Source organism: Leopardus geoffroyi, chromosome C3, assembly GCF_018350155.1.
Source record: "Leopardus geoffroyi isolate Oge1 chromosome C3, O.geoffroyi_Oge1_pat1.0, whole genome shotgun sequence".
Lineage (NCBI taxonomy): Eukaryota > Metazoa > Chordata > Mammalia > Carnivora > Felidae > Leopardus > Leopardus geoffroyi.
This window is the reverse complement of record NC_059338.1, coordinates 133,600,002-133,625,190: the sequence shown is the minus strand read 5'-3', so window position 1 is coordinate 133,625,190 and position 25,189 is coordinate 133,600,002. Positions and strand designations below refer to the sequence as shown.

At 42.4% G+C, this 25,189-nt stretch overlaps 1 protein-coding gene across 17 annotated transcripts in view; it reads right to left on the bottom strand.

The window, feature by feature from the left end:
• NCOA2 (nuclear receptor coactivator 2) overlaps window positions 1-25,189 on the bottom strand; it is a 291,905-nt gene that overhangs the window by 8,332 nt on the left and 258,384 nt on the right. For 15 of the 17 annotated variants that reach the window (XM_045454962.1, XM_045454960.1, XM_045454958.1 and 12 more), the window contains 9 exons: window positions 24,754-24,969; window positions 21,697-21,826; window positions 13,137-13,302; window positions 10,196-10,474; window positions 9,416-9,493; window positions 7,542-7,776; window positions 5,794-5,971; window positions 4,880-5,078; window positions 1,594-1,683 (listed from right to left, as the gene is read on the bottom strand). In XM_045454962.1, coding sequence (XP_045310918.1) covers window positions 1,594-1,683; window positions 4,880-5,078; window positions 5,794-5,971; window positions 7,542-7,776; window positions 9,416-9,493; window positions 10,196-10,474; window positions 13,137-13,302; window positions 21,697-21,826; window positions 24,754-24,969 — 1,571 coding nt within the window. The remainder of the gene's footprint in view (window positions 1-1,593; window positions 1,684-4,879; window positions 5,079-5,793; window positions 5,972-7,541; window positions 7,777-9,415; window positions 9,494-10,195; window positions 10,475-13,136; window positions 13,303-21,696; window positions 21,827-24,753; window positions 24,970-25,189) is intronic. The other 2 variants (XM_045454971.1, XM_045454972.1) reach the window with 1 other exon arrangement.

Sequence of the window (25,189 nt, the reverse complement as noted above, 5' to 3'; positions counted from 1 at the left end):
CACAAAGAGAAAATTCACACACCGTGTATTTAAAGTCTGGATCTATACCTTTTTTTTTTCTTAATTTAAAAGTTTTTTTAAAAGTTTATTTATTTATTTTGAGAGAGACAGAGAGAGTGGGAGAGAGAGATCCCAAGCAGGGCTTGAACCCACGAATTGTGAGATCAATGACCTAAGCCACAACCAAGAGTCAGATGCTTAACTGACTGAGCCACCTAGGAGCCCCATTTTTATTTTTTTTAAAATAAATTTTTTTAATGTTTTTATTTTTGAGAGAGAGAAAGAGAGAGAGGGACAGTGAGAGCAGCGGAGGGGCAGAGAGAGACGGAGACAGAATCTGAAGCGGGCTCCTGGCTCCGAGCTATCAGCGCAGAGCCCAACATGGGGCTTGAATTCACAGGCTGTGAGATCATGACCTGAGCCTAAGCTGGATGCCCAACCGACTGAGCCACCCAGGCACACCCCCCCATTTTAATTTTTTTAAAAGTAATCTCTATACCCAATGTGGGGCTCAGACTCATGACTCAGAAATCGAGTTAGATGCTCTACCAACTGAGCCCAGCCAGGCACTGCTGCATCTATTCCTTTTTAAACTTAGATATTAACAAAGCCAATCAAGATCCACTTTTCTGTAGGAAACTGAACACCGATCCTCTATTTTCTCCATTGAGAGAGAATTTTTAACTTAAAAATAAACTCAACCTGGGGCACCTGGGTGGCTCAGTCAGTTGAGCGTCCGACTTCAGCTCAGGTCATGATCTCATGGCTTGTGAGTTCGAGCCCCACGTCGGGCTCTGTACTGACGGCTCAGAGCCTGGAGCCTCTTCAGATTCTGTGTCTTTTTCTCTCTGCCCCTCCCCTGCTCACACTGTCTCTGTCTCCCCAAAATAAACACACACACACACACAAAAGGAAACTCATCTATTGCTAAGGATTATATCCCTTACCTTGAGAGGGCCCTGCAGGCCCATTTACTATGTGCTAAGCTGCTCACAGAGCCTTCCTGTTAACATATCAGCTGCTAGACACACAATTCAGTTGAGTTCCAAGAATGAATTATTCTTTTTCAAGATTTGAATATGGTACTATCACTCTTCTTAGAACAAGGGTTGGAGGTAATATGCAAATAATATATAAGACTGTTGCTTAAACAAAGTGAAATATAGACAAACTCTTAACAGGAATAAACACAGACTTAATTAAGGGATAGGGAATAATTGTAAGTTAGCTCCTCTTTATCCTCCTGAAAACCTAACATTATGATTCAGAAAAAGTAAAAATAAATCAAAGTTTGCCTTAACATGACTAATACATTGCTATTTTTTTGGCTTTGCTATAATAATATCATTCCAGGGCAAAATTAGTGTTCTTAATTCATACGCCACCATCAGCTCAGTTAAAATGAGCTTAAAGAAATAATTATTCACAGAAAAACTATTGAATGTCAGATGAAATTAGAAGATATTTTTAAAAATCACAAGCGTTACAACTGTCTTCAATCTACTGGCTGACAGTGAGTCTGCCAGTTTTGCTCTATAAAATATCCATGTTCACCTTACTACCCTGTTCACATATTTCTTTGCCGTTTCTTACCCGTGATGCGTCTCCCTCCTGCTTAATCATATCCATTCCAGGCAGCTGGTTTGGGAAAAGGTTGCCTCCCCTCAGAGCAGGGTCATTAACCTGAGGGCACAAGACAGGACAGCGGCTACACTCAGTGGGATGTCCAAAAGTGTTGTAGGGAACAACCAACCGACCTTCCTCCTCGTCTTTGTTCTTAGGAGTAGAATTACGGGGAAAGGTGGCTTTGTAAAAGCGGTCCCATCCCTAGACCTACTCTCCCATGTATAGATCTGGTGGGAGGTGGGGGAGTTGGGAGGAACAGGGAAATAAATACTTACACTAACTGCCTTCAAAATTAAATTTTATTGGCATTTTGTATAGAAGTTTGACAGTCTCGATCATACTTGAAACATTTTCATGCCTTAACATGTTCACCTTTTTGGATGATTCAAATTAGACCAGTGACTCATACTTGGGACTTCGGAGCCATCTGAGAAGCTCCTAATACCTCTGTTACTTAGGCAAGTTATTGATTAGCAAGAGCAAGTCTGAGTACCCAACAGTGCTGAACTTTGTGCCTCTTTTTTTTTTTTTTTTTTTTTTCAACGTTTATTTTTGGGACAGAGAGAGACAGAGCATGAACGGGGGAGGGGCAGAGAGAGAGGGAGACACAGAATCGGAAACAGGCTCCAGGCTCTGAGCCATCAGCCCAGAGCCTGACGCGGGGCTTGAACTCACGGACCGCGAGATCGTGACCTGGCTGAAGTCGGACGCTTAACCGACTGCGCCACCCAGGCGCCCCATGAACTTTGTGCCTCTTGAGTGAATTACTCATCAGCATTCATACAATTCTTTCACAAATTACAAAGTAAAGATACAAATGCAAATACTGTACAGGACTGGTTTTATCAGAAGAAACACGCTGCAGTTGTGTTTTTTAGGTTTCCAAATTAACCCTAATAATCAAAAGGTTTAAATCTATGTAAAAGTTTCTTTGCCAAAGCAATCTGGATTACTAAAAATGTACCAATTTGGGGCACCTGGGTGGCTCAGTCAGTTAAGCATCTGACTTCAGCTCAGGTCATGATCTCATGGTTCGTGAATTCAAGCCCCGAATCAGGCTCTGTGCTGATAGCTTTGAGCCTGGAGCCTCCTTCGGATTCTGTGTGTCTCTGTCTCTCTGTCTCTCTGTCTCTCTCTCTCTCTGCCCTTCCCTCATTTACATGAGCGCGCGCACGCTCTCTCTCTCCCTCCCTCAAAAATAAAACGGCATGACTTCCAGGTAGGTTGACTATGACCCATGGTAGAGTAGACCATCTGGGTGGCCCTTGCTTTGTACAGTCTCCCTAGGAAGCAAATCAGGAGCCACTAGTGGCCCTTTCTGTAGAAAATTCAAAATCAACACCACGTTTCCTCCATCGAAAAGATAAAACTTTTATTTATTTTTTTTTTTGAAAGACAGATGGAGAGAGAGAGAGAATCCCAAGCAGGTGCAGGCTTAAACTCACAAACTGTGAGATCATGATCTGAGCTGAAATCCAGGGTCGGATGCTTAACCAACTGAGCCACCCAAGTGCCCCAAGAATCTATCTTTAGTTATGTCTAATTTACCCAAGTAAGCCACCATTGATGGTTTAGTCACCATCAATTCAACTACAGAAAGGCGAATTATTATTACCCACACAGAGCTTTCTTACATTGCAAAGGGCTTTAAATTTCCTTATGCACTACTCTGCATTTTTATTAACATCTTCTCATAGAATAAAGCAGAGGTGCTGTGAACAAATTTACTAAAATTTCCTCACAAATTGTGGTGCACCAACATCAGATGAAATAGACTAATCCAACCTTTGGTCTTTCACCACTCTCACAATTATGATCTGACTGAACGCACAGTCCTGTCAGTGACTTACTAAGTCATTTAACCTGCCCATGCCTCAATTTCTCCACAGATGAAATAATACTCAGGGTCTTTGCCACATTGATACTTTGCGTGAACTACTGAGGCAGTAGAATGCCAAGCATTTTGTGCCCTTGAAACATAAGTTCTTCTGGGGCGCCTGGGTGGCTTGGTTGGTTAAGCGTCCGACTTCGGCTCAGGTCATGATCTCACGGGCCGTGAGTTCGAGCCCCATGTCCGGCTCTGTGCTGACAGCTCAGAGCCTGGAGCCTGTTTCGGATTCTGTGTCTCCCTCTCTCTCTGCCCCTCCCCTGTTCATGCTCTGTCTCTCTCTCTCTCTCTCTCTCTCAAAAATAAATAAACGTTTAAAAAAAAATTAAAAAAAACAAAACATAAGTTCTTCTGTAAACACAATTAAAAAATTTTTAACTAACACCTTTATCTGTGGATAAATTCTGAATTTCTGAATCCCAGATTCTGAATCCTAGGCTGGCCACCCGAGATATCAATGCTTTGAGTCTCTCTGCCACCAAGTGAGGCTGGTGTACACTTAGGGATAGCAGAATCACTAGTCTTTTTCAGAAATACAGCCTTAAGCAGAATTGTTTAAAAAATACTAACCAGGGGGGCGCCTGGGTGGGTCCGACATCGGCTCGGGTCATGATCTCAGGGTTTGTGAGTTCAGGCCCCGTGTAGACTCTGTGCTGACAGCTCAGAGCCTGGATCCTGCTTCAGATTCTGTCTCCCTCTCTCTCTGCCCCTTCCCCCCACTCATGCTCGGTCTCTCCCTCTCAAAAATAAACATTAAAAAAAAATAAAAAAATAAAAAAAAAATAGACCTGAAAAACATGGCACTCACACCCCAGAGATGATAAAGAATAGTTTTTGGATGATCAGTGTCAGTCTCCCTGCACGAGTGAAGTAACCTTTAAAGCTAACTGGCCGGGGGCGGCGGGAGGGGGTGGCATGGGAGGTGGTGGTGGAAATACAGCTAATTGGATGGCAAGCAGTTAGTTTGGCCTTTGCGATTCGTCTGGTTTTTCATTCAAAAGAAAATCAGTTCTTAAACTATAAATCCAAAATAAAGCTACTTAAGAAGTACACTTACCATTCCATTTTTAGAGATTCATTTTAGGTATTGCTAAGTTCCTCAAATAAGAAAATACTTAAATGACAAGACAGTTAAGAAATATTTTAAAAGATCCTTGAGCAGTCAGGAATCCTTTCATGTTTATTTTGTCATTAACAAGTATTTCTGTTAGTGGCACTAACACAGGTGAAAGTAAGGTGAGAAAACACTGATCAAAATACATGTGGGAGTTGATGGCAGATGTTAAGTACATGGAAAGATACACTGAATGCGGAAATAGACAAAAAGTTATCAGAAGACAATGGGCTGCTCCTCAGGGTGCTCACCTGCTCGGGACCCATGGAGGACAGCCCCGACGTAGGCACGGAGGTCACTGAGGTCATGCTGATCTGTCCTGTCATCTGGTTCATGTTGCTCATCCCACCTGTGTTGGTCGCCATGGATACATTGATGTTCATATTGTTATTGTACATGCTGGTGTTTGCTTGTTGCCCAAAGTGTGGTGGGGACTGTTGTGAAAACATGCTAGAACATAAGGAAAAGATTAAAATGTCAAGAGTTGTAGGGCAAAAAGGTGGGGAGTTTTGAGCACTTGTTTCTCACGTATTTACTTGAGGATGAGTAAGTATAGGCTGAAAGACCCCAGGGTGGGACAGCCAGCAGGGGTGAGGTCAGAGATGGTGGAGGAAGTGCTCAATGAGGCTGCAGGGGCGACCACAGTCCTCTCCTAACATCACTGTGAAGGTCTAGAGGTGTATCTTTCTCTTTCCTATCTGCACCGAACAAGCTTTTTATTTGTTTGCTTTTACTACATGTACTGATAAAGGATGCTCTAGAAGGAGCACTGCCTTCCATAGCAGTTTCGGTCTTAAACTGGTGGGGTGGTACCTTCTCAGGGGAGTTCCTTTTACTCCCAAGGAAGAGATATGCCAAACTTTTGTATTCTGGTAACTTCTGCCTACTTAGTAACTTTCCTACTTCATAGTTTACTTGATATTGCTTGCTTGAGAAAAAAAATTAAGAAACATACAGAAAAGATGGGGCACCTGGCAGGCTCAGTCAGTAGAACATGTGACTCTTGATCTCAGGGTCATGAGTTCAAGTCCCATTGTTGAACATAGAGCTTACTCAATTAAAAAAAAAAAAAAAGAGAGAGAAAAAATACAGAAGAGAGACAGGCGGTCTACAGAAAAATTCCCTGGTGATCACTTATTTAAAAAGACACAGAAACACGGCATACCTGTTTCCACCAATATTCCCTTGCGCCCACCCATTCATGTCAGAGGAGGCCTGGTAGGCTGGATTAGCCTGAGACTGCTGCATCATGGGGCTCTGGGTATGTGCCATTCTGGGTGACATCAGAGGGCTCTGGGGTGTTGTGGCCCCAGTAAAGCCTGGATCAGGTTGCTGACTTATTCCTTAAAAAACAAAACAGAAATCCAAAGGAGACTATTAGTTTTATCGTAGAGATTGGGGGGAAGAAAAGAGAACATTCAAATTACATACACATAGAAAATTACTTTCAAATACCTGATCATGTGCTGGTTAACCACATACATTTAAAAAAGGTTCCAAACTGGGATGAAAAGCATGAAGAAAAAAATTTCCAAATGTTGATTCTCTAAGGTAGTTACCTTGTCTAGAGATAGAGAAAATACTGTTCCTTCCCCTTATCCCTCTCTAAATCAAGAATTGGTCAAACATGTGTATTTCTCTTTTACCTGAAACAGTCTTCAAATTTTTATGTATCACTACAATTGGATTGTTTAAACTTTAAATCGGACTGAAGTTCAGCTATATATGAAAAGTTAACACATTTGAATAATTTTTTTATTGAATCAAGTCATTCTACAAGGAGATCCATGCATTTTTAAAAATAAGTAACTGCATCACAAAGGATTCTGTCTGTAAAGGGCTCTGCGGTATTTCAGTGCTATCTAAGATGAGCAAGAATACATAGAAAAATTCAATGTAAGCTTCTTGTTCAGTTTAGAAGCAAATGGCATTTACACTAAAAGGAGAGAAGGAACTTTTAGAACATTTTCTGAGGTCATCAAAAAGGAAACAGGAAAGGAGCTTAGAAACAAAGGTGGCAACTTAGAAACTTTCAAGGAGGACGTAGAGGAAAATGTGTTTTTTGCCTAGATGTGTGTAATGTACATAGTTAATTAATGCTTAGGGTAGCTGAGAAAGAAAAGTTTATGATCACACAGAAAAACCCGCACATTATTTGGTTCTTTAAAGAAACAGAAGACATGAATTTAAGCGCTACAGAGGCTTGATAGTTATTTGTAGATAACTCTGGCAAAAGACAGGGAAAATCATTTGGAATATTAATGTTAATGTAAGCACTTAACTTTTATCAATAATTCAACTATTAATTGAACATGACATGCACACAAATAGGAATATTTATGACAGTACACATCTGTCTCTTAAGACTGACGCTGAACAACAAATCAATATGAAGAAAACAAAGGGCCTTCCACTGGGGCTTCTATATAACACTTCTCAGGAATTATCTATTCATTGAAGATTTGGTACCATCTTTTTTTTCAAAAATTGGAGAATGTGTAATGCTTGAATTTTTGTAGGTCTTTCAACATTTTGTATGTATCTATTGATTTGTTTGGGTCAGACTCAGAGGTCTTCAAAAATAAATATATACATATGCACCCGTGTTTACAGACATTGACAGAAACACACACATCCACGCACACTCAAACACACTTACTTCGGTCACTCTTAAAGTAAGACCTGCACTCAGAGAAAAGGTGGTACCTGAGCTGAGAGACTGGAAGGCACTGTGCTGGACCTGGGGACTCCTGACAGGCCCCAGCTGTCCTCCCAGGTTGCCTATCACTCCCTGGGTAGCCAGACTCATCTGGGAGCCATGCAAAGAGCTGTGAGAGAGGAGCTGAGACCCAAGAGCAGGGGACACTGGGGAGAAAGGGCTGGTGAAAGGTGGTGGGGATGTAAGTCCAGTACCGTAGTTTGGAGGAAATGGAAACTGCTGTGCATTTGCCTGGGGGATCCGGGGGTTGCTCAGAGTTGCTGGTAAACCACCAGGAGCCACCATGCTCGATGTCATGTTCAGCCCTTGTCCTCTCATCATCAGTGTTCGCTGCTGAACTTGCTGTTGCTGATGCATTTGTCTCTGTCGAAGATGCTGGTTCAGGATTTCCCTTTGTCTTTGGGCCAGCATCTGTGCATTAATAGGTGCCTAAAATGGGGGTGAGGTGGGGAATGCACGGAGGGGAACATTGGGGGAAGACACAGATTGAGAAACAAACTGTATATTAGAAATAAGACAACAAATGGTACTGTTTCATGTAAAATCATTTGGGAAATAAAATTACACGGAAAGAACATTTTATTTTATTTTTTATTTTAGAGAGAGACAGAGAGAGGGAAGGAGTGCAAGTCGGGGAGAAGCGGGGAGAGAGAATCCTGAGCAGGTTCCAAGTGCAGCGCAGAGCCCAAGATGGGGCTCGATCTCACGAACCCTGAGATCATGACCTGAGTCAAAATCAAGAGTTGGACGCTCAACCGAATGAGCCACCCAGACGCCACGTGGAGAGAACATTTTAGAGTCGAACAGTAGGTGGGTGAGAATGTGGGCTTCTAAGTTCTACAGAGATGATGATTTTTCTGAAACCTTGCAATGACTGACATGGGTAACTTCAATGTTACTATGGATTAACTTGGAACTCACTGTGAGAGAACACAGTTAACTAAAGGACCTCATAATAATACCAGTCCTAGCTGTAAGATGAATGTCACAGAAACCTTGAAGATGGCATTCAAATCTAAAGGGAAACCAGATCATTTGTGCCGAAATGTGGCTTGAAGTGCTTCGGAAAAGGCTGAACAGAGGCAGGGAGAGGGGAGGGAGTGTAGGGAAAGCGAGGGTGATAGGAACATGCAAATAGGCCAGGGCAGACTGAAGAGGAAAAGACAGATGGATGCAGGGAAGGATGTCAGTGCCGGCCACCCAGAAGAGGTAGAAGGCTGTTTATGGGGTCCTAGCAGTACAGAGTCAATCCTCATTACTCCTGGATTCCGTATTTGTGAACTTACCTACTTGCTAAAATTTATTTGTAACCCCCAACTCTATATTCACAGCACTGTCAACGTCTATGGACATGTGCAAAAGAATTTGAGATGCTCAAGGTGCACATTATTCCCACCGAAGGCTGAAACAAGGTGACACTCTGCCTTCTTGTTTCAGCTCTCATACTGTAAGCGTCCTTTTTGTGGACTATTTAGTTCCACGTTTTGCACTCTGGTGTGCTTTTCCCAGGTGATTTTGCTCTTGACGGTGGTTCCTAAGAGTAGTGCTAAAGAGCTGTCTAGTGTTCCTAAATGCAAGAGGCTGCGATGTACCTTATGGAGAAGGCACGTGTGGGGTGAGCTTCATTCAGGCAAGAGTCACAGCGCTGGTGTCTCTGAGTTCAAGGTAACAAATCGACAATATCTATTAAATAAGATTTCTTCAAATTGAAGCACATGTGAAACAAGGTTATGTACTGATAGACTGATGACCATGCTGGCACCAGAGGCTGGCAGGACCCTAACCCTGTATGTCTCCTGGGAGCAATGGTTCACTAGTCGCTAATTCAGTGTTTGCTGTAACTTCATAGAACACAACACAAGTGAATGACAAGAACTGACTGTACCTGGCAGTAAAAATGGAACTACAAAAGTGACAGGCTAGATGGACATCTGAATGACCTAACAGATCCATGGTGCTGATCTGGGTCATATGACCTTGTAAGTAACTTTGCCTGGGATACTGACAAGGAAGAAATGACAGAGAAACTCAACATCCCATGAAATCTGACTGCTGGTCTGCTCCTTACCTGTGTTGGTACTCCAGGCCTCAGGGTCAAGTTCACATTTGAAACATTGCTGATTTGATTCATAAGTGGCTGGCGATTCTAAATGCAACAGACAGAAGAATCAATACATTTTTCACACAATATATTTTAAATCATCTCTCTTGAGAAATCGCCCTCCCCAGTGTAACATCTGTATGCGTTAGATGCTGAAACCACATGGTTTGCAGCTGAATTCTTTTACAAAGCTAATTATCAGTGAGGTTTCGCATTGCTTATAACTGAGAAAACGTTGTGGACTGTTTACAGAAATCTGTCTAGGCTTGTTTCCCGAGAACACATTTTCTTGAGCTAACTAGGCACTCAGAAGGCAGCACTGCTCTGCCACCACTCAGCTAACAGTGACAATTTCTGTCACGAGACAGGACTGAGGAAAGGAGCTCTGTTGTCCTGAGTGCTCACACTGAGCTAGAAACCACCTTTAACTCATATGCACATTGCCCTGCACCATACAGCAGCCCCGTTTTATAGACAGGAAAACTGAGGCTCAGAGAGCTCAAGGCTAGATCGTTGTCCTGTTGGGCAACAGGACAGCTCCCCTGTGCTAGAGTGGAGTTAGTGGACGAGACAGAAGGGAAATCAGTAAGTAGAACAGAGCACGAGCTGTAGGGTCATCTTGGAAGGGATGGGATGAGCTTTCCGTCCTCCCCGAGGACACGACTGTTACGCCGCCCTCTCGCCTCAAGCTGCCCACTCCCCCGCGCCCTGGCCGCCCTGGCGCCCAGACGCCCACGAAGAGCACACCTGCTGTGCCTGGAGGCGATGCTGCAGCTGGAGTCGCAGCTGGTTTGGCTGGTTCTGCACCAGGCCTGCGGGCCTGAGGCCGGGTCTGGGCTGCATGCGGAGTGTGGTGTAGCTGGGCCGCTGTCCCATGGTATGGAAGTTCGGATCCTGCATGGGGTTATAGCTTCCCTGGGCCATCTGGGCCTGAGATGCATACTGCTGTGGGAAAACCGGGGTCTTCTGCTCCAGCATGATGTTGGATTCCTGACTGGAGAACTGTTCCGGATCGACTGCTTGGCTCTGAAGAGACAGCCCCAGATGACAAACAAATGAATACAACCGCTCTAAACAGCAGAGTCGATACAAGGTTATTTTCTCTCACTGTCATATACTTGAAGCTTTTCACACTGTACTTACTATACAAAGGTACCTAGCGTGACTCCACTTTTCTTCCTAGAAAATATCTTTGTTCAACGGGTGCACTTATGTGAGGGAAGAAGCAGGGTCAGGCCTGACCCCCATCAACCCTTCTTCCAAGGGAAGGACAACTAGGCCAGGACTATGGGACACTGCCTCCTCACTTCCCCATCAGAGACTGACCCGGACTGTAAAATGGAAATGTCCCCTGGAAGTGTTAAGTCTTTTCACTGATTCTTCATACCTGAAGCAATCATTTTAGTCAGACGACCACCCTGGTGCCTCACTGGGGTTGGCAGTGTTGGGGCACCCGCCACCATCGTTCCCATTTTGCAGATGAAAAAAGTGAGATCTGGAGACATGGAGGAAGTTGCGATAAGCCTTTCTGGCTGGTTCGGTAGTGGGTTCCAATCCAGTCTGTGATTTAGCACCTGAGCTCCTCGGCAGTGCGATACACTGCCTTTATTTAACTGCCTTCTGTGCTGCCGGAACTTCTACAGTTTGCCACCATCTTATGAGCTACTGGACACATTTGCTGTGTTTGTCATTCTTGACTTCTTATGGTTACCTGATCTATCTGGGTCAGAATGAAGCAGGTATAGAAAATCTACAACTTCTCCGAGGGGGAACACCTCACCCCCAAGTGGCCCTCGGTGTCTGTGTTTAGGGTGGAAACACATACTTGGCTAATTCCATTCTCCTCTCCCTTCTACTTCTAGGGGTAATTGCTACAACCCTTCTGATATAAGGAGGGAAGGACTCAAGAGCAAAAACGTCTCTTAAGGCTTTCTCTAACATGGTCACGTCTTAGGCCTTCCTCAAACCAGTCTACCCAAGTTAGAGCAGGGGCCTGGTGCTGGCCATGATCCTTGGCTCATGTCAGCGCGGTCCTGAGGTCCACCCACGAGACCCGGGCCCACTGCCCTCTCCAGCACAGTTTTAAGTATGTGGATGGAGCCTCCCCGGGGGACACCATTGATTACTGAATTACTGAACTCATTATTGAATTGAATAACTACACTCACGAAACTTAGAACTTTAAATACCTGCCCATCTTCAACAGAGAAGAAATGAAATAATTTCCAGTTTTTAAAGAAGACACACAACTCTCATGTGCACAAATAAAGTCTATTTGTACTCTCCATTTCCCAAATCCACCGAAAAATGTTTCTATAATTCAGTTTAATAGGATGACATTATACTGACAATGGACTTGATGAGACAAAATAGAATACAAATGAATGAAAAAATGAAGGGGACTAAAAATATTAAATGCTAAAAGGACACCAGTTTTGATAAAAACGATGCTACAAACAATCCCAATAACCACATTTTAAAAAAAAATGTCACTTGGACAAAACTCGAGAACAATACTGAGTGCTGACTTCTAGCTACCACTTAAAGCAAAAGCAAACTAGCCACACAGGAAATATTTAAATTCCATTCTCCTTTCTCGATTTATTTCACATTATATCATGTAGCCTCTCGAGTCATTTTTTCCCATTCTGCTGTTCTTGATATGAATCGACAAGACTTAACTCCCACTTCTGTCTGCTGAACTGTGGGAATTGACAGTATGATTTCTAGGCTTTAGAGAAGCCTCCAATGACTTTGCATCACCTTTCTGACGTCCTCCTGACACGTCATGTGTCTAAGAGTATACTGGGCGCTGGAAGCTACTGTTTAGCAGTAAGAGATAAAGATGATGAGCACAGAGGAAGACAGCACTGAGACTGTGATAGCTTTTGTTTAGATTTTGTTTAGATTTGTTGTTCCTCTTTATAAAGTAAACCAGGATGCCTGCTTCCTTGCCTGCTTCCCACAAATTTAGTTGGGTAGCCAGACACAGAAAATACTGTTACCACATTCGAGACTATGTTTAGGCTGTTTATGATATTATTGCTATAAAGTAGTAATACTTTAAAGTAGAGAATTACTTTAACAAACTATCAGAAGGAGGAAGCTTAAGCACTTTCTTGTATTCCCATTTACGTTTAAATATCCCCCCAAATTATTATGGGCTCAACCCACACAAAGGTCAAAATGATTAATGAGCTCTAGCTACCTCTAAAATGACTTCTGCTAGCTTGTGTGCGAAGTATTCTTTTAGCACACTGGCTTCTTCTCACCAGCCCACAAATGTAAAGATGAACATGATCATCGTGGATGCCAAGTGGGTTTTTAGCTGAAAGGGTTCTAGGTCATTGGGGTGGCAGTGTTTTGTTCTAGACTTCTCTGTTCTCTGCTCCTTGTGTGTCCCTCTACGTCATTAGGTGAGCTGGCCTTGACTTTCTGCCTTTCAGCTCAATAGCCTAAATTTAATGAAAGCTCATTTTCAGTGTTCTCCATCCTTGGGCAAATGTTTACGTGGGAGTAACAAGGAGGGCAAGAAAGAAAACAGAGCCAGCTTGTTAGTAGGTAAAGAAGTGCCCTAAGAAGCAGACCGCAGAGTATCTGTGAACCAAAGAAAACAGACGAGTCCGTGCCCTTGAGAGAGCTCAGCAACCCCCCCCCCCCCCCCCCCCCGCCCCCAGCCCGTGCACACCTGGCTGACCAGTTCGGGTATTCCGAGGGCTCGGTCAATCTCCTCCAGGCCATCGAAATTCCGCAAGGCTAAATAGAGCTGGTCCAGGAGAGCGCCTTCATCACTGGGCGACTCTGCTGCAGGATGTGGGCACAGCAGGTCGTCCGGAGAGCTGCCGAATGGCTGCCTGTGAAGACACAAACTTCACCGTGGGCCCCTGGAAAAGCCAGCTGGTCAGAGAACACTTTCTTCCCTTAGGGACAAAAGGTGACCAACATCAACCACTGACTTCCGGGTCTGTGTAACACAACGCTCTACCAGGCAGAACAGAACAAAATGACAAGTCACAGTGACAGACACACTCTACTCAGCCAATCGAGGCATCTAGTGTATGGTTTTCGTTTTGCCTGCCCCCACTTTAAAGCTGGCAAAGCTGAGGCTCAGAGGGGTTAACCCACATGTCGGGGAGATCGCACAAGCAGACACTGCCAAGCCGTGATTCCAACACAGACGCGCGTGCTGCCAGGGCCCTCCTGATCGTTGCATTTCCACAAATCTACACGGATTTCTCAAGCATAGGTATGTATTCACTTTGCCCTGAAGTAATCAAAGGATTGTTCTGAACTTTGGTAGGAAAGACAAATTTCATTTAAACAGTCTTATTTCATACGTGGCTGTGATGACTCACCTGGGAGAGACTAGAGACCTATAAGAAGAAAAGCTGCATTAAGTTTTTTGAATTCAGCTGTCGCTAGACTAACTCTGGTCGGACTAATAGGAAACTTCTTAGTCATGCATAAGCAGGCCTTGCAAACATATTCATTAAGGCCCCCAGGAAGTGCGGCTCTTGGCCTTTCTGAGTCAACCAAAGTAGATCATGAATGTGCAGATTATATTATTATAAAAGGTCATAGGTGATATAACTGTAACACTAAACTCCAAACTCATGGTACATAAAACTCCTAAAATTTAAATTAAATGACAAGTTGTTCGTGGTGGGGGTCTGAAAAGTTTCTGAGTTACTTCAGTATCGAAAGGGAAAATGATACTTGTATTTTGTCAAAGTGGTCTAATTAGTACTCTTAGAGTTACCATATGATGTTTTGGAGAAAAGAAAAGTTTACAAGTAAGTAAGTTCATTCTTAAGCAAGTGTGAATAGATCCATCAAGGGATGAAGTTATTTATCTAACCCAATTTATTTATTTATTTTATTTATTTATTTATTTATTTTTTATTTTTGGGACAGAGAGAGACAGAGCATGAACGGGGGAGGGGCAGAGAGAGAGAGGGAGACACAGAATTGGAAACAGGCTCCAGGCTCTGAGCCATCAGCCCAGAGCCCGACGCGGGGCTCGAACTCACGGACCGCGAGATCGTGACCTGGCTGAAGTCGGACGCTTAACCGACTGCGCCACCCAGGCGCCCCTATCTAACCCAATTCAATATGCCATGTTTTCTAAAGACAGCTTGGCATGCCACTTTGGCCTAGGATCCCGAAATGCTGACTATGAAAGCCAACAATTGATTTCCAACATTTGTAATCAGTGCATTAAAGAACAATTTATACTCTCCATTTATCCCCAGTAACTTGTGAGGGAAATCACCTAATTGAATGCGCCCTTCATGACACTACTCACCTGCCCTTCCCGGCTCTAAGCCTGCATCCCCGAGCCTCCCTTGCTGCGGGCTACTACCACAGGCCAAGCACATGCGCTGTGCGGCCACCCGGTTCCACTCAAATGGTCCTGCCTTGCTAAAGGTAGCTAACACTCTGAGACTCGTGCTCTGGTTTTTGGGGGGCCTTTTCTAACCTGCCTCTTCTCATCATTGCCTTGCTCCTCAGTAAGACATCGTTTCCTGGAAAAGTCTCCCTACTGCCCTTCCTGCTTCTCTGGCATCCATGCTCTCCCGGAATTTAAGTTTTTAAACACAAATGTGATCAGATCAGTCTGCTGCTCCTACACTTAAGGAGTGGGAGGAAGGTGCAGTGTAGAAAAGCAGCAACAAGGAGGAGAAAAACAATAGAACTGCATATCACAGAAGCAAAGAGAGGAGGAAATTCTGCAGAGGAGTGACCAACATTTGGATGTGGTAAGTTTCATGAAAAGAGGTCGAGTCAGCCAAGAGTGGATGTTGTGTGTTTACCAAATCACTTATACCTGGGACCTCACTCCCCAAAGATGGTAGCTAGTTAAATGCATTAAAGTATTTTCTTGGTCTGCCTTATTCCCTAATTTTCAACTTCTGTTTCTTTGGAAGCTTCATTCCCACACCAAACACGACCTCCCCACCCAGACCCCTCTAGATCCCCACTGCTGACAGGCTAAGGTGAAATCTACTCTCTTAAATCTAGGAAGGCTGCTGGGTTCTGCCTGAACCCACACCCCCCAGTCTTGCATTGGACTGAAACCCAGCGTCAAAAGGAAAGGGAGGTACGGTCACCCTCTGCAAGACAACTCCACCGTAGGAAAGATACATCCAAAGCTTAAATTAAAAAAACAATTTCCAACATAAAAGAACCCATTTTTGTTACATGCTTTTCTTAATTAAAAAAAAAAACAAACAAACCTCAAAGCAATACATAACACAGACTGAAACATCCAACAGTACCTCCAGCTTTCCTACTTTGGTCAGGGCTCTTCCTTGTCAGCTCAGGCTGAGGACTCTCAAAATAATTCCCTGCTTATAGCCTCTCTCCTATTCTCCTCAGACAATGCTGTTAGGTTCCTTTTCCAAAACAAATTTTGCTGGGATGACTCAAAAATTCTTATTTTAGCTCTCCAGGAAAATGTCTAAGTCCTTGGACAGGTGGTGGTGGTGGAATTTAAGGACGCACACACTTTGGTAAAGCCTAGTCTCTACAAACTCAGTGTCCACAATTTCCCCGTGAGCCCCAGCCACCCTGGGCAATTGATCCTTTTCCAAAAGATGCCATCTATGCCACTATAAGGCCAACACTTGTCATTCCATGCTTCGTCCTTTCTTTTCACTTAAAATCGATATTGGTATTGATGTTAAAATATCAGCTTTAGACTGTACCAAGTGAGGAGATCTTAAGTCTCTTTGTTGGCCCAGTTCTTGAAACTGCATAGGCTCAGTAAGTTTCCAGTTGATGAAAATAAAGGGCTCCTGATCTAGCCAGGATATCGTATCTTATAATCAGAAAGATACATTGCATTGTGGTTGATATGATAAATTTGGGTATACCATGAGTTATATCACTTCCCTTAGAGATGTAATAATATGATTGGCTTATGGAAAAAATACCAATCCAGACTTCCAATCCCAACTTTATAAATGTCCCCCAACACAATGAAGAACTTATTCTCCTGCATTTTGGGCAATTACAAATAGAGTCACAATCTAGACAAGACAAGGACGAAATTCAGAGGAATAAAAGAACACATGCAGGCCATGGGCTGATGCAAAATGATTAAGTAACAAACTAGCAGAAGATAAAGCTATCATCAAAAGAAACCTCATTTCTTGAAATGTACACTTTATGAACTACCAAAAAACGGTAAGAATGGAGACAAAATGGGGAATAAGGGCGCCTGGGTGGCTCAGTAGGTTGAGCGTCCAACTCTTGATTTTGGCTTAGATCCTGGGATTCAGCCTGGTACTGGGCTCATGCTGATAGCACAGAGCCTGCTTGGGATTCTCTCTCTCCCTCCCTCTCTGCCCCTCCTCCGCCCATGCATGCACACACACAATCTCTCTCTCAGAATAAACTTTTTTTTTTTTAAAGGGGAATAAGGTCAATTCTGAGCTCTTGTTTGAGAAACCATGACCATTATCATCACTTTTCACGTTATTTTCAAAATTCTGCAGAAAAGTAGCAGCTACTACATGATAAGAAATAGACAACAAAAGAAACTTTATTTAGATGCATTTCAAACAAAAGAAAACCAAATTAACTCAGATTCTGAACTTAATGTGAAAGCAAGTTTTTCATGGAGGGCAGCTACTGTATTTGAAGAGAAAGCCACTTTTATAAATCCAACAGAAATCTTCAAAAAATCCTTTATAAGTTTTGGGCTATAGTTTATTTTACTTATTTTGATAAATATATCAAAGCATATTTGATAAGTATGTCAATATATCTGCACTGACAGCACAGAGCTGTCACTCGATCCCACAAACTGTGAGATCATGACCTAAGCCGAAATCAGGAGTCGGACGTTCAACTGACTGAGCCACCCAGGGAGCCCTGGCTATATTTTAAACATCTTTTTTACATACGACATCGAGGAAAATAAAACACAACGGAACTACAGAAAATGCAAGTTCAACTATAAATAAATGAGTAAGAGAATTATGTTTGAGATTTAAGGGCTTAACCTATAGTCTTCTGGAAATGTGTACTTAAACTAATGCTGGGTTCATAAAACATTAAAAACTTACCCCTAAGTAGGCAGTAAAACTATAAAATGTTAATGATGATACTTAGGGGAGTTAAAAAAAAGGGGGTGGGATGATAAAGCACTGTTTTTCTTTTCAAAAGAGAGACATAGTCAAAACCTTTGTTATCCATCACTTCTGAATTTCTATGACAATAAGATTACCATAAAGTTGGCCATAAATTTCTTCCAAACTGAATTATTTAAAATAAAAGATGGGGGGTAAGTGGCTGGAAAAGCTGAAATTACTTTAGAAGTGATGAACACATTCTATTTTGTCCACACAGTTCTCATACAAAGAAAACTGACACAGCGTATCCAGAGCAACGGCAGAACAGGGTTGGTGCCCAGACCCAGAAACTTGCACAGCAAACCGAACATGCTTACATGGTGACTGGGCTCCATACAAACTCTGGAATTCTTCCATTTTTGTTTTAACAGAATGTTCATCTGTTTGGGCAACAGGGAAAATCCTAACTTTGCCCCTAGTATTCTCTAGAAACTAATCTTTGACGTTTCACCCCAAAACAACTACTAGATGCTGCATTTAACTACCGTACTACATTTCTATTATGTGCAAGTTTCCATGGAAATGGGTGGCTCTTTAACATATCAGATAAACATATTTAGAAACAGCTTAACACTCACGGACTCCATCAAATTAGACTCAAAGAACTGGGAGGACCCCGAAAAAGTACTGCTTCCAAGTTATTACTACAGTGGTTATTTGTGCGATGCTCTACTCCCAACAGACCCGGTGATGGAAGCTGCACGCTGCCTTGGTGGCTGGTCCGGTGACAGCCACAGGGACTGCACGCGGTTCTTGCTCTGCCATCCTTCTCCTGCCTCATTTCTGCTCAGAGTGCAGGGGGAGGGCCAGAGATGCAGGCATCTTCTGGGTCTCTTTCAAAATGCAGAGCCCTGGGCCCCACCCAGACCCGCCTGTTAAGGAGACCCCAGACGTGATTCAGAGGCAGCGCAGGCTTAAAAAAATACTAGTTTCTTCCCATGATGAAAGGAATACAGCTGGTAAGTGAGCCTCCTCCTTTATGTACTCGAGACGGTTAGTAAGCACTTTCCCTGGTCTTTTGTTTCAGTGAAATAACTAGCCCTCGACTTTTTCTCAGATGTCTTATTGCTGGGATCTTATTCATTTTCTGATACTTTGGGGTTTTTTTTGTTTTGTTTTGTTTTTAAACTTCACTGAATCTTCTGAATCCTTTACTCTCCTTTAAGATAAGGGAAGGAAAACAGACAGGTATCATACCACGCTTCTGAGCTGTGCAAGGCCCACTATGATAAAAGCGTTACATCTCAGAGTAGGACTCACTCTGAAACCTGTAGTTTTAAAAAAACAAATAAGAAACTCTGAAAATGTACTCAACTCTTATGAAATTTCAAAAACCTTGCTGACTTTCATTATCTGTGAATTAGATAAGAATATTACATAACTTTAAACCAGAATAATCTAGGACAATAAACCAGGACAAAACACTCGGTCTGCAGTAGGGTCCTCATGGAGCCTTCAACCCCAGCTCTTTACATGTGGGCCTCAAGGCCGAATTGCTACAGCTTGTTTTCCAACAAGTTTACTTCCTGGAAAACACCGCGCACACCCTTTCAGGTCCCACACCGCCTTCTGGCGTAGGCTCCCATCTCTCTGCCTGGGGAGCTGCTTTGTTCACCCAACCAGCCAAGCAGGACCATTAGTTAGGCCTCAAGTCTGCTTGCAGTTAGTGCACTGCTAAAAACGAGATTATGCAGACGACGTAACTGTGACCTTGGCTTTGCAGGGAATAATGGAACTCTCAAAGAGGCAAACACAAAACAAAAACCACCTAGGAGCTAAACCTTGAGCATCCCAAGCTACTGGTGATAGGTGTGTTTTTATCCACAGAGCAGTTACAAGAGCTGGGGCTCTGGGCCAAAGCAAAATAAAAGCACTAACTTGAGGCTGCTGGACTGAACTGAGGGAACGTGGAATGGACCCCCCCACCTCTGGCAGAGAGCACTGCAAATCTGCTTTTTTAAGAGAAGTTTCTTCAATTTCGACTCTAGATGTTTCACCAACCAAGATCAACTTAAGAACTCCCAATGCAAGATTACCAAAATACTCAGGGAAACAGGCCATCATGAGGGAGAGTCAATACTGGAGTTAGACCTCTATGAAACCTAGTTATCAGAATTATCAGATAAAGAAATTCAGAAAATAATGATGAATGTAATGCTTAAAGATATAAAGATGGAATCACGAAAATAAGCAAATAATGAGACTGAAAAGTAGACCTGGCAAATAAAACTTTTAGAAATAAAAAATGTAACTGGATTAAACATAGATGAAGAAGTAATTAATGAACTGGATAATAAATTAATTATCCTGATGTACTGAGAGACAAGGAGAGAGAAAATACATGGATTAAGAAATATGGAGGGTAGGGGGCACCTGGGTGGCTCAGTTAGCTAAGCGTCCAACTTTAGCTCCGGTCACGATCTTGCTGAGTTTGTGAGTTCGGGCCCTGCACTGGGCTCTGTGCTGACAGCTCAGAGCCTGGGGCCTGCTTCGGATTCTGTCTCCCTCTCTCTCTGCCCTTCCCCTGCTCACATTCTGTCTCTTTCTTTCTCTCAAAAATAAATATGTATATATATATAAAAAAATGGAGGGTAGAATTTAAAAAAAATCCAACGTAGAAAGAGAAAGTGTAATATGTCTAACCAGAATCTGAGAAGGAAAGAATAAAGAAAATGGAAAGGGACAGTACTAGAGATAATAACATGAAAAACATGAATCTACGGGGTAAAAACAAGTAAAACATGCCAAATACCAAGCAGGATAAATAAATCCACACCCAGACACACTGTAGTGAAAGTGCAACACATACAGTAAATACAAAGAATATTTCAAAAGCAACAAGAGAAAAGATCACCTACAAAGAAACAAAATTTGACATAATCAGAAGCAAAAAAAACTTAAAACAAGAATCACATACCATTTCCTTTTCCAAAAACCTTTTTTAATGGCTTAATGAAAAAGTCTGAATTCTTCAGAGCGTGGTATTTAAGACGTTCTTTTTCTTTTTTCTTTCTTTCAAATTTGTATTTAAATTTAAATGTCAGTTAACATATAGTGTAGTATTGGTTTCAGGAGAATTCAGTGTTTCATCACATGTAACACCCAATGCTCAGCCCAACAAGTGCCCTCCTTAATATCCATCACCCATTTAACCCATCTCTCCACCCACCTCCTCTCCAGCAACCGCCAGTTTGTTCTCTATCACTAACAGCCTGTTATGGTTTGTTTCCTTATCTCTTCCAACCCCCCCTTCCCAAATGTTCATCTGTTTTTGTTTCTTAGGTATTGAAAACCTTCTATAAATCTATTCAATTACTAATCTACTCTTCCTGCCAAATCTTTCCATACTGCCTTTACTGCGTATTTTTTTAAGTGGTAATATATATGTAACAGAAAACTAGACTATTCCCCGTTACCCTAAACATACCGTGTTGTTTCTGTAACATCCAGGCCCTGATTATGCTGCTTTTACCCCTCTGGACTGGCTTCCTCCCATCTCTACCTCCTGAATTACACCTTCCCTTCAGGACTCTGAAGCCTTCCCCAGTCACCCCAGTTGGATGATCTCTTGTAATTTGTTTGATTTCTCTTATACCATTTATAGTACAGTACATACTACCTTATAGTTATTAATGTACATCTTTTATTTTCCAACTAAATTATAACTTTTTAAAGGTATGCCCTAGAAGTAACTGATTTCTGGATTTCTCCCTCCCCTACCCCCTCACCTCCTGTCCAACAACTGACGATTATAGTCTGAATATGTGAAAACTGGTCAGGACCAACTATTTAGAAGGAAAAGATTAATTTCTGGCAGAGGTCTAAAATAAGTTACTGGGGTGCCTGGGTGGTTCAGTCAGGTAAGTGCCCAACTCTTAATTTCGCTCAGGTCATGATCTCATGGCCGGTGGGATCGAGCCCTGAGTCGGGCTGTGCTGACAGCACAGAGCCTACTTAGGATTCTCTCCCTCCTCTCTCTCTGCCCTTCCTCCGCTCATGTGAGTGCAGATGTGCCTGCTCTCTCAAAATAAACAGACATTTAAAAATAAAATAACTTCCAGAACTCATGAACCACTGTTCTCTTGGAGCTCCTGGGTACTCAGGACTCACCTGTTTTGGCTGGCGAAAGATGCCTGGTCTATAGGCAGGATGCTTTCAGGCCATGGGGCAGTCTGATTTGGGGGAGCTTGTTGTTGGCTATACTGCGGTCCCCCCATATTCATCTCTAATTCAGATGGCCCTAAAGAGAGAAGACAAAAATCAAAAAACTTTATAACCTATAATCAAGAAAGTGCCTATTTCTGCTATGTAATATATAGAGAAATATCTGGTTTATGGAAAATGAAACAGACAGATGTGGGTGCCTGGCTGGCTCAGCTGAAAGAGCATGTGACTCTTGATCTCAAGGTCATGAGTTTGAGTCCCAAGTTGGGTGCAGGGATTACTTAAATAAATAAATAAGTAAACCTTAAAAAAAAAAAAAAAAAAAAAGACAGATGTAATAATATTTAGGTGAAAATAGTAAGACCAAATTTAACAAAGGCAATAAACTTCAAGGCTTTTCACTCACTTTAGGGAACATATAGAGTGGCAGTTCTAAACTCTTGCAAAGAGAACCTTTTATATTCTTCAAGAAACAAGCTTTAGTTTATGTGGGTTATATCTGATTGACACTGTATGGGAAATTAACACTGGAGAGTAGAAAAAACAATTATTCCTTCATTTAAAAATCATTACAATAAATCCACTATATGTTAATATAAACAAGAAGTTGTTTTTTTTTTTTTTTTTTTTTTTTTTAAATAGGCTTCACACCCAGTGTGGAGCCCAGCACAGGGCCTGAACTCAATGACTGTGAGATCAAGACCTGAGCTGAGATCATGAGTTGGACACTTAACCGACTGAGCCACCCAGGTGCCCTGTAAACCAGATCTTTTAATGAAAAATGAAAAAAACCCTTTTACTGGTATTGTTAACATTAAAATTTATTTTTATTTTTATTTTTTATTTTATTTTTGAGAGAGAGAGAGCGCGAGCAAGCGAGCACGCATGAGTGGGGGAAGGGCAGAGAGAGAGGGAAACACAGAATCCGAAGCAGGCTCCAGGCTCTGAGCTGTCAGTACAGAGCCTGACAAGGGGCTCGAAGTCACAAACTGTGAGATCATGACCTGAGCTGGCTCAAGTCAACCGACTGAGCCACCCAGGGGCCCCTTGTTTTACATCGTGAGGACCACTTTAATGTCCAGATTGACAGAGGAGAGCCAGAGCATCCTATGTGCTCCCACATTCCACCACACAGCATGTAACTATGAGAGAGGGGAGAGTGAAGAGGGCCGGTAGGGTCTCAGCATTATTATGGAAACAGTTTAGTCTTGTGGACCTCCTGAAAGGCTTGGGGTCCTGGATCATACTTTCAAGAAGTGCTAGATCACTTGTTCTTGAACTTTCATTCACTGTAATTCAGTTAGCTCTTCTAGAAGAAAGGGGGTAGAACAGAAAGAAGGCTCGGGCAGGTCAGATGTGCCCTTTCTTAGTTCTTTTTAGAGGTTTAAAGCTAATGGATGACATGAGATTTTTAATGATTTTATTGTTGTCATCATGTGTAGACCAGTCTTCTATTACAAGAGACAACTTTTTGTGGAGTTCATGGCTTTCTGAATTTATTAAAAATCAAAGAAATTCAGTTACACAATAAAGCTCAAAGGCCAGATGAGGTGCCCTTCAATAAAGAAACATGGAGAAAAAAATTAAATTTCTGGATATGAGGGATTTATTAATTATCGTGTGTATGTGTGTGTGTGTTTAACTTTTCAAGTAATCTCTATACCCAACATGGGGCTTGTGACCCTAAGAGTCACATGCTCTAGTAACTAAGCCAGCCAGGTGCCCCTTAATTATGATATTTAAATGAATGAATCAATACATTAAAAATTTCCCAGCTGAATTCTGCATGAAAATCTGGTCATTTTCAGCATTTTTCTATAAAAGCCTTTCATAAATTATAGGAATTTATGTTTGGAAACCACTCATCAATTTGAAGTACATTCTCTGTAGAAAGGCTATCTGAATGTCACCTCTCAGAAACAATAAGCCAATATGTGCTGAGCAATTACATAACTAGGTAAGAAAGCGGATGCCAGAGGTAGGATGAGAATTCTGTGTTGTCTTGTCAAAACAATCCTGGTACCTTTCCGTTAATGATTTAGCTCTTACTCATTGTGCAATATTCTAAGTATATGAAAAAGTACATAAACATGAACTTATCTGAATTATGCTAATGTGCAAGATTTAGAAGAAGCTTAATATGTCAATGATTAAGAAAATAATCTCAAGTATGAGTTGTACAGACCATGATTTTTTTTTCAGGTAACAGCTTTACTGAGACCTAATTCACATGCCATACAATTTACCCGTTTAAAGTGTATGATTTAGTGGGTTTCAGTATATTTGCAGAGTTGTACAACCATTACGACAATCAGGTTTAGAACATTTTCATTCTCCCCAAACAAACCCGCGACCATTAGGAGTCACTCCCCAGTTCCCCCAGACCCCCAGTTCTAGGCAACCACTTACCTACTTTCTTTCCCTACAGATTTGTCTATTCTTGGCATTTCATATAAATGGTGTCATATAATGTATTAGACCATTAATTTTAATAACATGAGAAGTGTATCCGAAGAGAATTTTAGTGATCCTCACGTTTTGTGAGATGCCCTAGTAGACCTCGTACCTTCAGTGAGGACCCTGGAAAGTCTGGTTTAATAGTCTAGGATGGTGTCCTAAGAATCTGCATCTTAATGTCCTGCGAGCATTCTGATGATCACCCAGAGTCAGGAACCACTGCTGTAACGCTGAGATGCTCCTTACGACCATCATGTATGTAACACTGGCAGTGTGGCACTCCGATTCACTCCCCACCAAGGTTGAAATTAGAGAATTTAATACAAATAAAGCACCACAGAGGTAGTTACTTCTCTGATGTAACTGGGAAACCTTTGAGACTCTAGGATTCTATACAGAGTCCCAGCAAAATCGCACTTACGACAGCTTGACATGGGGGGGAATCACCTGCAAATGAGGAGCATGTCTGCAAAGAACTTTTGGAGCGGTTCGTCTCTTCTAAGAAAGCACAGAAATGAAAAGTACAGAGCACTAGAACTACCTTACCTATATTCATGACCTGAGACTGAAGCATCTGTCTTTGGCCAGGTTGGCTGTTGGGTCTCATGGGGATGCTGGCTGTTGGGTTCCGAATCATACCTCCTTGGATTGGCCGGTTCAGGGCACCGGTGGTAGCAGCACAGGTGACTCTCACAGCAGAACTCTGTGGGGCCCACTCCCCAGATGGCATAGTGGGCCGGGAAGCATTACTACCAATCATTCCTGCAGGCAAGCCAAAGGAAACTGAGAGATGGAGTAACTGAAAACACAGTCAGCATGTATGAGCACTAGACGATCTTACTCTGTGTAAGACCATCACTCTGTCTACACAGCCCAATAGTTAATGCCTTCATTGGGACAGACGTGGACCCTTGGCTAAGCAACAAGAATTGGCAGTTTCTACAGTTTTTCAGAGCACGGACTTGCCACTCTCTATAGTTCG